The following is a 15,462-nucleotide window of genomic DNA, read 5'->3' on the forward strand; positions in this document are numbered from 1 at the left end:
ATTAATGTGACGCTTCAGCACAAACAATCCTCCCATAAACCAAAACAGAAAAAGTGTTTTTACAACATGGCGAAATGCAGCAGACTAAAACCCTTTTCCCCGCCGATTCTGCTCGATTTAACCCGCTAACATATCCAACTGGAAGCTTCTAGCTAAGAAATGCATGAGAGACAGCTTTAATCTGCATATTTAAATAAACATTACAGCTGTGGATCATCTGTCGGCTACAAAAATTAATATTCAGGAGCAACCGAGATGATGACATTAGCTGTTTGGCTAAAGCTAATGTTGTTTCTGTCACACTTTAAAGTTTAACATCAAAAGATTTTAGACAAATAAGAAATCCTACAACCACTAAAGTGAGGCTACGGCATTTTCGTTCACCTTTCCTGGGGAAGAAAATGGCGCTGATCTTCTTCAGAGGTTTTCCTGTAGTCTACTTCAGTGGTTCTTGGTGCAGCGCCCCCACAGGTGAGGAGTTTTTTCAAAATTCGTTAGTGAATTCTAGTCTGACTAGAAAGTCCGATTCGTTTGGGGAGATGTGAATGCCTAATCAAACTCAACACCAAACGGACTGGAGACAACTCTAAACGCAGGAAGTGAACTACAGTGCAGGGCATTCTGGGTAAATACAACCAAAACAAACGAGTCGCAAGTCTATAACTAGTGGGAAAATTTTCCAGTAGTTTTTTTTTTTTACCAAAGACAAAAGAGAAACCCTACTACTGCTAAAATCTGGTCCCACTTCATTTTTGCCTACCTGTCATGATTTCCAACTGAAGGGAGTCTACCAGGTAGGAAAACACCTTTATGGTGCATCATTCATACCAGTCCTGTTTAGTCCACTTTTATCCAAGTCTAGTTCGTTTGCCAAGAAGGTCCGGTACATTTGTGGAGGTGTGAATGCACAATAGAACTCTGATCCGCCTACTAACCTCAGTCTTGGTTCTGTTGAAGTGAACTCTGGTGCGGTTTGAATGCATATGTGAACATCAAGTGGACTGAGAACCGCTCCAAAAACGGGAAATGGACTTCGGCGCAGGGCATTCTGGGTAAATACAACCACAACAAATTCGTGAGTCAAGTGTTGGCGTGAGAATTAGCTTGTGATGTTTTACCAAAGACAAAAGAGAAATCCTACAACCTCTAAAATCTGATGCTACTCCATTTTTGTTTACATTTCGTGAAGAAGGAAGCGTCTTCTTCAGAGGCTCCTGGTGCAGCGCCCCCACAGGCAAGGAGGGGAACAGGGTTTTCAAAGTGTTACGATAGTTTGACACAATACAGCGTATATTCATCAGTAAAACCAGCAGACCAAATGTCGTCTTTGGTTGCTAGGTAACGGCTCAGTGCCAGTGGAATGTGACTCAACATTCCGGAAGTTTTTGAAACGGCCCATTTTCCAAACACCAAAAAACATTAACTTATTGCTAAAATAAAACAACAACGAAACAGCTGGATGTGGTTTTTAAGCACTTGGGTTGTTATTAGAAGCAGAACAGACCCAAAAGAAACTATAAAAACATGTGAAGTGTAAATTTTTGTGAAACATTTACCTGTGAACAGAACATTCCTTCAGGTTCAAACCATCCCATAATAAACTTATACAACAAATTCACACTTTTAGACAGTTTTTTATGTGCTTATTGTTAGTAAAAATTTCACATTAAAGGGTTAAAGAGAATTTATTTCTCTTCATGATCTTGGATGGATAATTTTTGTGCTTGGCCTTTAGGAAAGCATAAAAAAAACTGCATAGCTAAATTTTTTCAACCTGAAACAGATAAAAATAATTTCTTCTCTGAGAGGTTTCTTGGAGCCAGACCGAGGCGACCTCCGGAGGCGGGTCAGAAGTCCAGAGTGTCCCGCCGGTACTCCAGCCGCGGGCTGTTCTGGCTGTAGAACTGGCTGAACCAGCGGCGGTGCCTCCGAACCGCGGCGTCCTCCTTCACCAGCAGGGGCTTGGAAATGTACATCTTGTTGTTCCAGATCATCACGTCACGTTCAAACTGCGGACGCAAACAAACAAACAAACAAGCATCTGGATCTGGTGACTGAACTGGGACCAGGAGTTTATTCTCATTATTATGTTTGTTGTGCTGTCTGGTCCCAGTAAATTATCGTGACTCAGCAGGGGGTCTGCTGTTAAATGTCACTCCACAGTGACTTTAGCTGCTGCTGAGATCTGGCATTTTACTTCCCAGCAGCTGTCAACTGTTTCTATTCGGCGCCACATTGGAGAAAAAAAAGATTTCTGGAAGTTTGATCAAACTATTGGATTGTAATTATAATATGCAGCTTTTAAACCAGGATTTTATTTGATATTTATGGTAATTTACACGTTTTTCTGTCTCGTTCAAACAGCTGACAGTGTTTCTTCACCGCCCAGCTAATTATCATCTTTAATGAGACAGTATTTACACTTTTTCAGTGACTGTACGGCGCGAGGAGGAGTGGGTGATACATGCACCCAGTGATCGCTTCAGATTAAAGTCATTTCGGAGGAAATACACAACATACTGCTATTAAAGAACAGATCCAACATTTAAAGATAAAATATTTAAAAATGGATTTTCAGTTTTCATTTAATTTGCTTAAAATTAAATTCATAATAATTTATTTTACTTCTAACATGAACTTAACATATGGAAATAAGCTTAAATAAAATAAAACTAAAGGTTAAAAATTATCCTTTCAAATTGATTAAATGTTAATATAGTATAGTATTTGAAGATTTAAAAAACAATATATTACAAAATAAAATAAGTAAAAATAAAATGGAAAAAAAGTATTGAAGGACTAAACCAAAGGTAGTAAAAATATTCCTCTAAATAAAATAAGTATTTATACGCACAATAAAAAATGAGCAATATAACGTAACAAGTGATTCAAAAGGACATAAAGAAAGACTGGATGATAAATGTAATAAATAAATCTGAGTTTATAAGCTCACCACTAATATGAAGCTTCTTTACTATTAAAATAATTTTTTTTAAAATTATTACAAAGATTAGCAGGACTAAACCATCAATGCAGTAGCTGATAAAGGAAAATTAGAATTAATCCTTTTGTTACAAACTTGCAACTGATAATGAGCAATTTTGGCATGTGTAAAATAAAGCAATTTAAAAAATATGAATAAAACAGAAAAAACAAAAGGTAAAGCAGCTGAAAAATACAGCCAATAATATATTCAGACCAGAACAAATCTCAAATTCACACCGAATGAAGAACAATTTCACTGTTTATGTTTAAGATTTAATAAAATATGAATTAAAAGAACTGAATAAATATGAATTCATAATGCTGCACCTGAATGGATTCTCCTTTGAGGATGAATTTGGGCACCACAGCTGGGATGTTTCGCTGGTAGAACATGGTGTGAGTTACGCACTGCAGCAGAGGCTCGACCGGCGTCACGCAGTGCATCATCAGGCCGCGGCCCAGGAAGCTGTGGTCGAACCGCAGGAACACCACGCCTGGGCCCACCTGGAACAGTTACGAACGGCACTGAACCGGGAATAAGAACATAAACTGCTGCGTTTAGAGCTTAAAGCCATTGATTACTGTTCTTAGGCCTGTGATTTATGAATGTAGTTATCAAAAAAATGTACAGTATACAATATAAATTAGCTAACTATGTAGCTACCAACACTGTGTAGCAGAAGCTAATGCTAAATCGCTAGCTTCAATTCAAATTATAACCCTTGAGCACCAATTTAGTTTTAACATGATAATTTACATGTTCTATAAAGTCCTTACATACTTTTTTATGTTCATATCTTTTTCTCTACTGTTTTATTTTGTTCTTTGAATTAAAGTAAAACGGAGGAAACAGGAACTGCTGTGTAAACGCTATTCAGTCACTTCAAAATAAGAGCATGAATATTAACGGCTTGAAGGATTCTTAGCAGTTTATAACCAACAGTTCATAATAATTTACATGTTCTTTAATTCCTTTGGATATTGTTTTTATGTTAATATCTTGTCTACTGTTTTATTTTTTTCCTGTATTTTTCCTGTTTGAAATAAAGTAAAATAGAGGAAACAGGAACCACAATGTACACACCCTTCCCTGACTTCAAAATAAGAGCATGAATATAAACGGCTAACTACTTGAAGTATTTTTGTTTTAGCAATTTATAACCAAATTTCATTGTACATGTTCTAGAATGTCCCTAGATATTGTTGATATGTTCATGTCTTGTTATCCACTGTTTTATTTTTGTTTCTTGTTTGAAATAAGGTCAGTAAGAAAACGGAGGAAACAGGAACTGCTGTGAAAACACTTCAGCTACTTCAAAATCAGAAGTATCTGACTAACTACTTGAAGGATTCTTAACAGTTTATAGCCAAAACTTCAACACAGATGTCAAACTTTATTCAGCTGGTTACAAAACAACCAAGTAAATTAGAGATTAACATTTTTTCTGAATAAATGTATTTAGGGGAATCCAAGTGCGCTACATGTTTTCACAGTTAGCTAAATTAGCTCATTTAAGTAGAGGAAACTTATTTATACATATCTACCAACCCTGAGTAGGAATATATAGTTTATATACTTTAGATCAACATTAGATTATTTTTCTTCTTTTGCTCTTTTCTTTGGTTTGTTATTCTGTTTGTATTTCCTTTTAATTATTGTAAAGCACTTTGTATTGCCTTGTTGCTGAAAATGTGCTATATAAATAAAATGACCTTTTACCTCAAAGCATCAATTTCTGATTTTTTGGACCTTAATGTACATTTTATTAAGCACTTCTTTGCTGCCTTATTTTTATATTTTAGGTAGACTTTCTGGGAAACTTATTAATATCCATCTTCTTTTGTTTTTTGGTTGTTGTTTTGCAAACTTATACACAGATTAAAGGGCAATTCTATAAAATAAACAAAGACACTTTTTAATTTGAAGAAAGTAATACAAAAAGTCTCATTTATTATTTTAATTGTATTATTTTAAAATGTAAATGTGTGGTTTCAGCTGTGTGTACTGTATTTACTGTACCTGTCTGGCCACAACGCGCAGGTCCAGCACAGGCAAACGGCATCCAAACACGGTGAGTGAATGATTGACCCTCATCTGAGAGCAGTGACTGGTGGGTTCAGGCTCTGGATCCCATTCAACCTACGAGGGAAACGGAGAAACAAAACAGACAAAAGTGATTCACTATTACAGTCACAGTGAAATAAGGATTACAAAGGTCAGATAAAGACAATATCTGGATTCCTCTGGCTTATCAAGAACGATTTGTTATATAAAGATGCAAATTCTCCCTGATAAGGCCGATAAAAGTGTTTCCATGAAACAGAAAAAGCTCCAGAGGACATCTTTGGTTGAATAAACAGGAGCAAAGTGCACAGAGATAACAGCGACTAAATGAAGCAAAGAAGAAGCTCTGAACATTTTTAACATTTATAGCAAAAGAGAAGAAATGTTTGATTACTTTCCAGTCGTGTCGCACAAACTCCCAGGTTTTGCTGTTGGTGTAGCGCAGATCCACTCCGCTGGGGATGCCCGGAGTGTGCAGGTGATCCAGGTGAGCGATGTCCGCTCCGTTTTCTGGAATCTCCTGAAGAAATAATTCATTTTAGCATCAACAGCGACATGTTTCTCTGTTTTTTAATGAACTGCCCCATAAATGTTCACTGAAAACCAAAAGTCAGCAAGTTAAATAATGTAAAAGACATCAAAAACTGAAAAATCCCACTCTCTCATAAGTCTGTAAATGCATCAGCAAACTCCATCTTCTTTGGTGCAATTTTTATTTTTACTTTAGTAGAAGATAAGATAAAGGCTATCAAGAGTATCATAGGCTTTAAAATTTCAAATGCAAAACTCTGAAAACAAACTTGCCAAAAACGTAATGATCCATAATTAAGGAATAATAGAGATTTAAAAAGTCACAAAAATATTGGTTAATTATGACAAGTAAGCTATATTTTGAAGTATTGTGAAGTCCTAAATCCAAATACAGTAAAGGAAAATTTAGTGGAAGAAAAAAAGTGTGATATAAAGAAAGGAAACAGTCAAGCAACAGATTTACTAATATGCAAAGTTGGAAAAGAAAAAAAACATGCAAAAATGTTGGTTAGTCACTGCCAATATTGTTGTTGTAATATTAAACAATAATTTGAACTTTTCCTGATATGGTCAAAAATACTAATGGAAAATTTAGAGGAAGAAAAAAGTATAGGACAAAAATCAGAAAGGTGGGAAATAGGGAAAAGTTAAAAAAGGGTTGGTTATCGCTAGAATATTAAGCAATAACAGGAAATTTTCCTAAAATAACCAAAAATATCAAATTTAGTGGACAAAAATCGTGTGATATAAAAAAGCAAACAGTGAAGCAACAGATTTACTAATAAAAAAAAAATAAAAAATACAGATGAAAATGTTGGTTAATTACCAATCTTGTCACTGTAATATTAAACAAAAAATTGAAAATTTCCTAATATATCCAAATATACCAATGGAAAACTTAGTGGAAGGAAAAAAGGCGAACGGTAAAGCAGCAGATTTAGAAGTACACCTCAAATATACATTATGTACATTATGTAGAAGAAAAAAGTGTGATAAAACAGATAAACTAGCACAGTTCACACTGTAAAAACAGAAAATATAATCAAGTATTTTTGGTTTAGTTTAGTTTATTACGCATGAAATAAGACAAACCTAACTCAAAAGTAACTTTTCAGCAAGATATAGTAGCTTGTTCTAAGTCTATAATTCCTTAATATTGATAAAAAAAAGTTCTAGCTCCATTGGTAGAATGTTCCTGTGCGCCGTTACCTAGCAACCCCAGGAAAGCCCAGCCCGTTACCTAGCAACCCAGTTGTAGTTCTATTGGCAGATTATTTCACTTGTATCATGGGAAACATGTCTTGTTATACATATTTTAAGCTTTAATAGTTCAGCTGCTTCCAGATATACGTGAATATTTAGTTTGAATTTTTTCCACCTGCCTGAATGTGGCAGTTGATGAAATGCTCGGTTCTGCCTCTGTAGACCCACTGGCCGTTAGCGACCTCCGGCTGCTCTGGGACGCTCCACTGCGGCTCCAACCCGTCACAGTGGAACCAGACCAGAACCTGCTGGTTCACCTCACAGCTGGGCCAGCGGCGCACCTGGGCGGACTCAGGTACTGAGAGAGAAAAACATACTGTATGTATACACAGGTAAGAAATTACAAGAAATATACTGACTTTATGATGCAATACTGAAGGAGCTCAGGAAGAAAATGTAATTATTCCAGATTTAAGAACAGAAATTGAGGACACAAGGAAGGAAGAATGGAAAGGAAGGAAGGAGAGACCATTGTGAAAATAGAAAACAGAGTAAAGACATAAAAACTAATATTTTCCAGCATATTTAGCGACTGAACCACTGAAACCAAAGACAGGAAGCTGCCTGTGCTGTTTTCGTACCTTTATCTGAGTACGGAATCTTCTCACATTTCCCGTCGCTTCCCCGATACTGCCAGCCATGGAACGGGCATTCGATGCAGTTTCCCAACACGCGACCCCCCACAGCCAGGTTGGCGCCCAGGTGGGGGCAGTACGAGTCCAGCACATAGGCTTTCCCATCGTGGCCCCGAAACACCACCAGCTGCTGACCTGAACGACAAAACATAAAAAAAACAGGCCATGAAACGGTTTTCCACTAGTAGGTGGTATCAGAACCTTCAACAGAACCTACTTCTAGCTGGTACAATAAGTTAGCTATAGCAGTGCAACACAGCTAGCTGGTACAATAAGTTAGCTATAGCAGTGCAACACAGCTGGTTGGCACAGAAAGTTAGCCTTAGTACTTCTAGCTGGTACAGCAAGTTAACTTTAGCATTTCTAGCTTGTACAACAGATTAGCCTCTGCACTACAACATGGCTAGCTGGTTCAGCAAGTTTGCTGTAACAATGTGACACAGCAGATGTGTCCAAATTCAGTAATGTAATGTTAGCATCAGTGCTGCAGCAACCCTAGCCACTAAAGGAGTCAAATATGTTGTATTTTTAAAATCTTTTTATTTATTCTTGTTGATGCTAGAGCGTGCTTAGCACCAGTTTTATCCAATTGTACATATTGATCTGGGTTGCTGTGGTCTGAGCTGAACAGGTAGCGCTAATACTTACTGAGCTAATGAGGATGGAAAGGACCAGAGCAATATTCACCAGGGTGTAGTTTGACATTTAACAGGCAGAAATGTCAACAGGGGCGGTCGGTGGAGCTGCACACTTGACACATGTTTGATAAATATCCAAGCCACTCAGAATATTATTTTTGGATCTTATGTAATATCCTTTTGCTGCTCAAAATAGCATCATATTTAAATAAAGCCAATGAGATCAGGCACTAAATACACTTCTATAAAAGTAAACAAACCAACTTGTATTGCATAATTAATGTAAGCAATCTTGCATAATTTTTTGAAAAATATAATCCTTTTAAATAAATGTAACAGAAACAATTTAGTCAATGATTATTATTCTATGGCATGCCATTATGGCATAACATAATCTGACACTTCATGATGGAAGTGAACATCATTAAGGTAAAGGAGATCTGTGTTGATTTCTGAAATGGCAACAAGACAATCCAAGAACTGCGACAAACAAGGCTGGTCAACGACCTTATGCAAATGATTAATTTGCATAAATATCCAATATGGCTGCCACAAATAAAATGCAGTTGCATGTAGGAACTATTTGTTATCATCTATAAAGGTTTGTATCTCTTTAAACCAGCGAAAGACACAATAAAACCTCAACCTACCTGCTAGCAGCAATTAGCAGCAAAAACAGATGGCTAATCCCACTGGTTTTCCAACTAGCAACGTGCTAATTTTGGTTGTGATGTCATTCACAAATCCGAGTTTTAAATTATCAATCACCACATAAGTAGGAGTGTGCCAAAATATTGTTTTGTATAAAAGTCCCGATTCGCCAAATAAAATTCCCCAAAATCTGCCGGCCTCCATCTTGTAGCTGTGTGAAACGCCGGCCTCCATCTTGTAGCTGTGTGAAACGCCGGCCTCCATTTTGTCACCATGCAGTGTTGATTGTTGTGTACAAAACCAAAACTTATTAGTCTCTGAGGGGGCGAACGTTCCTTGTGATGCCATTTTCATTATATTAGTTCCAAATTGTCTCAAAATAAAAAGACTATTGTTTATCGCAATAATTTCTGGGACAATTTACCAACCAGTAAAGTTTGTTAAATGCGCTTTTCATACCTGCAGTTCTTCAAAAGCAGAAAACATCTGATTTCAGGCCATTTCTCAACATTCTGTTGACATCTTAAGATTAATCCACTTTTTAATTACTTTTTCTTCAGCTGTCACAGTAATCGAGCCTGTAGGCTGAGCTGAAGATAAGGATGAATTGGCCTGTTAAATTAATCGCATGATGAATTAAAATGACTTCAAAAATTTCCATTTGTTTAATTTAATGTTTTTCGTCTTTCTTTTTCTCAAACCAAAAACTGGATGAAAAAGTTTTCAGCCTTTTGGTTTCAACTACCACTTTTTTGAAAGATATATTTGTTTACAGAAACTTCATAGTTCATTTTATTTGTTGTTTTGTTTCTTTATTTTGGATATTTAAAATGTCTTCCAGTTTCAGTGGTTCAAAACGACAATATTATCGTTTATTCCGATAACTGCTGGGACAATTTATCGTCCAGCAGAATTTGTTATTGTGACAGGCCCGTTTTAGGCCCGTTTTGGCCCCGTTGTGAAAGATAACTTACTGAATAAATGTGCTAAAAACAGGCCTGTCACAATAATACATTTTGCTGGACAATAAATTCTCCCAGCAATTATCACGATAAACGATAATATTGTTGTTTTGAGAGCCTTTTTCAAGCAATAAAATGGTAATAATACATTCTCAAAGATTGATAAACTTTAAATTGTAATGAACATTTAACTCTGGAACTGGAAGACATTTTAAATATCCAAAACAACAAACAAAATGAATTATGAAGTCTCTTAGTTGACTTTAGACCAGTTTTGGTAGAAAGAGAAAAACGATGGAAATGACTGAGCTCATTTTAATTTATCATGCGATTAATTGATTTATTGTTTACTGTGACAGGAATAATTTTCCTTCTTTCTTCCTCTGAGTTCAGCTGGAGCAGAGCGATCTGAGCCGGCTCCTTCATCGCCCTGGCAGGATATCGTGGACGGATAACAAGAATAATCCAAACGCACCGTGACACAGCACTGCGACGCTGCCAGAGCCTGTCGTACTGCAGAACTCGATTCCCGTCTCAATCTGTTATGACAGCATCAAGCAAAATGTGCTCTGTAGGCAGAATCTGATACAAGACGACTGCAGGAAGCGGACGAGAGGGAGACACAGAAACGATTCCCAGCCGGTGTCAGCAAAATATGGGAAACTGAAGCCACTGAAGGCTGCAGGGAAAAAGAGCCAAACACGGTTTTTATGAGTAACTCTGCTGCAGGATGAACACAACTGGTAAGAATGTAGGTTTTCCTACATCAGTATTTAAGAAAAGTTATATTTCAGGGGTATCCAAAGTGCGGTCTGGGGGTCATTTGTGGCCGTTGGACTGACTTTGTGCGGCCCCAAACTGCAATTCAAAAATGATCCAAATTTGACCCGTTGATGCAGATGGAGGGGCGCTGTAGAGCAGTTTGGCCACGCCCATGTGCGATTCCACCAGAATCTGAAAATTTTCCTCAGGGGACAATTTTTCGGTCAAGTTTGGTGAGTTTTTGAATATGATAAAGTGGCGGGAAAAAATTAAATAATAATAATCGAGAAATCTTGCGATTCCAATCGGCCCTGCGCCAGCGCTTCGCTGCTCGGGCCTAAAAAAACGAGAAGAAATCTGTAAATACACAGATAAATAAATCAGACTCTTAAAAAAAGTAACATTCTTACTGGCTGTAATCATCCCTGTTGCTTGCGCATCAATTTATCTACCCCAGGTTTTCCTTCCACTCAACCTTCTGATAACACAGCAATAAATCTGTAACCATTTCTTTGCATTTTTATTTATATTCTGCTGATTATCCCATCAAACAGATGGACAGTGAAAGGAAAATCTGGTGGTAAAAGCGGCTCTCCCTGTTGTGTTCCAGGCTCAGAAACTCTTTCATATTCGGCTTGTTTTGGTGATGAAATCCACGCGAAGCGACAGCAAACATGAAAGCCTCACATCCTCTTTGAAACCCCGTTTTTAAATGATCAAACGCCCCCAACCAGCCAGCAAACTGCAGAGAGACGAGAACAGAATGTGAAGCCTCAGTAAATCAGAAGGAAACATTTCCATTCTGCTCACCAAGCAGAAAAAACTTTATCATAATTATACAGATACAAATAAGAATCGCTGCGATGTAAATGAATGTCTTTGTAGAAAAATGTTGCAATTACAGCTGCAACTACGACTGAACCAGCAGAAACAAAGGATCTCAGCCATACACTGCAAAAACAGAAAATATTACCAACTAATTCAGTTTAGTTTTTACTGCAAAAAAAAATAGTATTTTAAGTAAATAATTTCTTAATAAGAATGAAAAAGTACCGGAGTAAATTCAACACAAACGTATGACGGACTTTTCAACAAATTTTTTCGCAACAGAAAACATTTAAATCAAATGAGTTAAGGAGGCAAATTACTGATTAATTACTTAATATAAAGTTAACTGGTCTCATTAATCAACTAGCAATTACTCTATAAGCGGCCAGTTGAGTTTTTGTTTCAGAAAACATCATTAAATTTCAATGTTATTATGTGTCACCTGCATTAAATACTGACTGAATAAATGTGTTTTCTCACACTAATAAACTTTAAGAATAAGATTAACCAAACAGAAACTTGTTATGTTCCTGAAAAGAAAAGAAAGATGAAACTAAATAATCTTGTCGAGTGTTTACAGTGGCATTTGGGGGGGTTTGTAGAAAGAAAAAAAAGGAAATTTCCACAAAAATTTCTGAATTTTTATATAAAAACAAGAAAATTTGTGAGCTTCAACGGTTGAAAAATTGTTAGAAAAGAATTCTGAAATTTTGACATTTCCAATATTTACTAGAAAAAACATGAAAATGTCTGAGTTTCAAAAGTTTAATTTGTTTGCCTTTAGAAATTACAAGATTTCCATGTTTTTCCAGAAAATTTCAGGGATTTATCTCAAAATTTGGCAGACATTTACTCTCTTTAAATTTACTTTATTTTTTAACATCTACAGTGGCTATAGTGGCGTCATAGATTCTGCACATTTTCTGTCTTTTTGCTGGACTAAACTAATTTATTTTCGGTAATAAGTACAGAACTCGAGTCACTTTCTTTCGAAACGTTTCCTAAATTTAGCCAAGTTTAACAAATTACATAAAAGCTGGTTTGGTTGCCTTTTCAGTGAAACTCTCTAAATAAACACGATTTAAAGCGAGGCTATAAAAACATAAACACTTTTTGTTGTATTTAACATCTTCTATTGTAAGAAAATTACAAATTAAAAGCCTCCACCAGCTTTAACAATTCAAATTTGTATCATTTTTGAATTGCAGTGGGGCCACACAAAATCAGCCCAAGTGCCACTAATGGCCCCCGGGCCACACTTTAAACACCCCTGGAACTAATTTGTGTCTAATAAACCAATAATCAACAAGTGGAGTATAATTTTCCTGATGTTTGATGATTGTTTGTCTTGTTCTGCCCCATAAAATGACATTAATATCTTATAAAGGAACTGAAAATGTGCTAAACTCTGTTGTCTGGTAAATTAGCAGCTGGCTAAGCCAGGAGGAAGTTTGTGGTATTATTTAATGAACTCGTTGACTTCCAGCCACACCTCTTCATTTCAAAGGTAACCACAAGTCAAAGACGAGGTCAGAGAGTTTATCAGGAACTTCGTTTCTGCAGAAAGTGTTTCCAGGGATCCCAAAACAAAACCCAAACGTCTCTGTGAGTGACAGCAATCTGGTATCGTGGCTCCAGCTCAGACAGAACAAGGAAGCAAATAAAAAGAAAACACAACGGGCCTATGAAAAATTTTGATCTGGATTAAACCAAAAGTAAAACAGCATAAAAGCTGTCAGTTTAGACTGATATTTTCTTTCACTTTCAGGATATTTTGCTGCATTTTGTTCCCAGTTTCACCATTAAATGTTTACAGTTTCACAAATCCAAAAGGAAACCGTGAGTGTTGTTCTGGAAACCCAATGAGGGTTCTGCAGAACCGGTATAAATTCCTGCCTATTCAGCAGAACCCTGGTACTCCTGGTTTCAAGGCTGCAGTGTTGATGTTGGAGCACTGACAGGTTTACAGCAGCAACGAGGAAGACTACTGGCTAGACAAGCACGAAGGAGCGAGAAGGCGCAGAAGAAAGTGGCTGCATGCAAAAACATTAACAGAAAGTTGAGTGGAAGGAAAACCTGAGGTAGAAAAAAAGGCACCGAAGTGGTTTAAAACACACCTGAAGCGTCTTACCAAGGCAAAATCAAAGTTAGTAGAATCTATTTACAAAAAAAGTCCTCTATCCAGAAAAATTGAGTGGAAGGAAAAACTGTGGGTGGATAAAAACAGCCTTGAGAGAAATGTGGAGCAAGACTAATTAAAAAGCTCAGAGAATCTCTCAATACAAAGCTATACTGAGCAGATATTAGAATTAATTGGGATCAATAAAGTATTTTGGGATTTTAATTACATTTAACTGAAAATACTGAACACACTTTCTATTAGAAAGATCATCCTACGTCGGTTACTGGTGTTATGTAATAATCTGACTTCCTGAGAAACTGGATTTGGAATCAGTTTTAAAAAACTTAAAGATAAATAATTACATTTATTTTATATGAAACTAGTAACATAAATCTTTGAAACTGCAGCTTCCAACCTCGGAGGTGGAGCTATGTCCACCCAAGCGTTTTGCACAACTGAGTGGTTGCCATGGGAACTGCGTCACGAAAATAAAATAAATAAATAAATAAAAAGTTTTGGCACAAGGATGATTTGGTTTTTTTGCCATCAAAACCGCAATGAAAACTTGTTTATCGCATCAAACCAGTCACATGATCAACAACAGGATGTTACTACTGGTAGAAACTAAGAAGAAGACAGGAAGTAGTTGGAGGATGTTTTGTTAAACTTATTCATGATTTGATTTTAATTGTGTTTTTTAAAATTTTCTATATTAGTGGAATGTCAACAAAGTTTTGCTCATTTTTGTAATGGAAACGCAGCGACACCAGGTATTTTTTTAATGGGGTAATAACTGTAAAACATGACAAAAAACTAAAAACAACTATTTTACATAATCCTACCCAAGACCAGTAAGCCTCTTTCGTCTAGCCAGCTTTTTTCCTCAAGTATCACTTAAAGTTCAACTTATTTAACTTTAATCAATTACATTTACTTCAGTAATATTTTTGAAAAATGTACTTTGAGTAATTTATTATGAAGTATTTCTACTCTTACTTCAGCAGAATTTCTGGATTTTCTTCCCACTGAATGAAAAACCAAACATGTTTTAACCAGAAATTCACCAGATACACACCTGCAAGTTTTATATTGAAAGAAACTGATTTAGAAAAAAAATATTATTTGCTACTTATATAAATTTTTGTCATTTTGGTTCTTAAAATACAAAAAAACCTACTGAACTTCACATTTTGGTCGTTCGATTATGTAAATATTAAATGATTAATAATTTGATTACTTTTTACCAAATACTTTTTTTAGTCTTACTCGAGTAATTTTTTTTACTTTTACTTGAGTAAAATCTTTTGTTCACGCAGTTTCCACAGATTTGTCGAAATGACGTCACACTTCAACACTGACAAAATAAAACATCAGAAGAAGAACTGGAAGAAGTTTGAATATTTTCTGTGTTACCAGAACAAAATAAAGTGGAATTTCAGCGTTAAAAGTTGCGCCATACCTAGAATATAGGCGCTTCTGACCTCTCCCCGGCCCAGCATGTGGGAGTCCAGAACCCGGTACCAGCCGTTCGGGTAAACCGGCGGCAGCTCCCCGACTTTCCTCCGGCGGCGCGCCTCGTTCGCAGCCCGCGCCTTGCTGCGCCCGTCCTCGGCGATGTATCCCACATCCTCCGGGGTCCGGAGCAGCTCCAGGGGCCGGAAGAGCAGCCGGTGCAGCCGGACCAGAACCAGGACGGCGACTCCGGCCGCCACGCACAGGACGAGCCGCTTCGCAGAGCCCCAGTCCTCCAGGTGGAAGTCACCTGAGGGAAGCGTGAGGAGGACGGCTCCGAGTCCCAGTCCCACAGCCAGAGCCGCGTACATGGGCATGTTGTCCCTCGGGGGCTTCGGTTTCTGCAGGCGGTTCGGGTTCAGGAAGTGACACCACCACCAAGTTCGGATTTATTTGCAGGCGTTTGCGCGTTAATGCCACATCTGAAGCTGAAAAGTTTTGGGGAGGATGGTCTTCCAAAGGGCTGGTGCTGCGATTCAGCAGCAGGGTTGAAGTTGAATTTAAAAAA

At 37.1% G+C, this 15,462-nt stretch overlaps 1 protein-coding gene across 1 annotated transcript; it reads right to left on the reverse strand.

The window, feature by feature from the left end:
* Window positions 1–1,460: 1,460 nt before the first annotated feature.
* On the reverse strand, window positions 1,461–15,462 carry LOC116724557 (cholesterol 7-desaturase). The gene is made up of 7 exons (XM_032570321.1): window positions 14,902–15,462; window positions 7,426–7,614; window positions 6,964–7,142; window positions 5,445–5,570; window positions 5,006–5,125; window positions 3,313–3,489; window positions 1,461–2,009 (listed from the first exon to the last, which is right to left on the reverse strand). The coding sequence occupies exons 1-7, from the start codon at window positions 15,269–15,271 to the stop codon at window positions 1,848–1,850; spliced, it is 1,323 nt and encodes a 440-aa protein (XP_032426212.1). The 5' UTR covers window positions 15,272–15,462; the 3' UTR covers window positions 1,461–1,847.

This window comes from Xiphophorus hellerii, chromosome 8 (assembly GCF_003331165.1).
Source record: "Xiphophorus hellerii strain 12219 chromosome 8, Xiphophorus_hellerii-4.1, whole genome shotgun sequence".
Taxonomy (NCBI): Eukaryota; Metazoa; Chordata; class Actinopteri; order Cyprinodontiformes; family Poeciliidae; genus Xiphophorus; species Xiphophorus hellerii.

What these genes read in the sequence shown, in the direction of transcription:
- LOC116724557 (XM_032570321.1), bottom strand. Translation starts at nt 15,271, where the DNA reads ATGCCCATGTACGCGGCTCTGGCTGTGGGACTGGGACTCGGAGCCGTC. An exon ending in TTGTGCGACACGACTGGAAA is followed by an intron (nt 5,126 to 5,444) that starts GTAATCAAACAT and finishes TTTCCCTCGTAG; the next exon opens with GTTGAATGGGATCCAGAGCC. An exon ending in TCAAAGGAGAATCCATTCAG is followed by an intron (nt 2,010 to 3,312) that starts GTGCAGCATTAT and finishes TTGCGTCCGCAG; the next exon opens with TTTGAACGTGACGTGATGAT.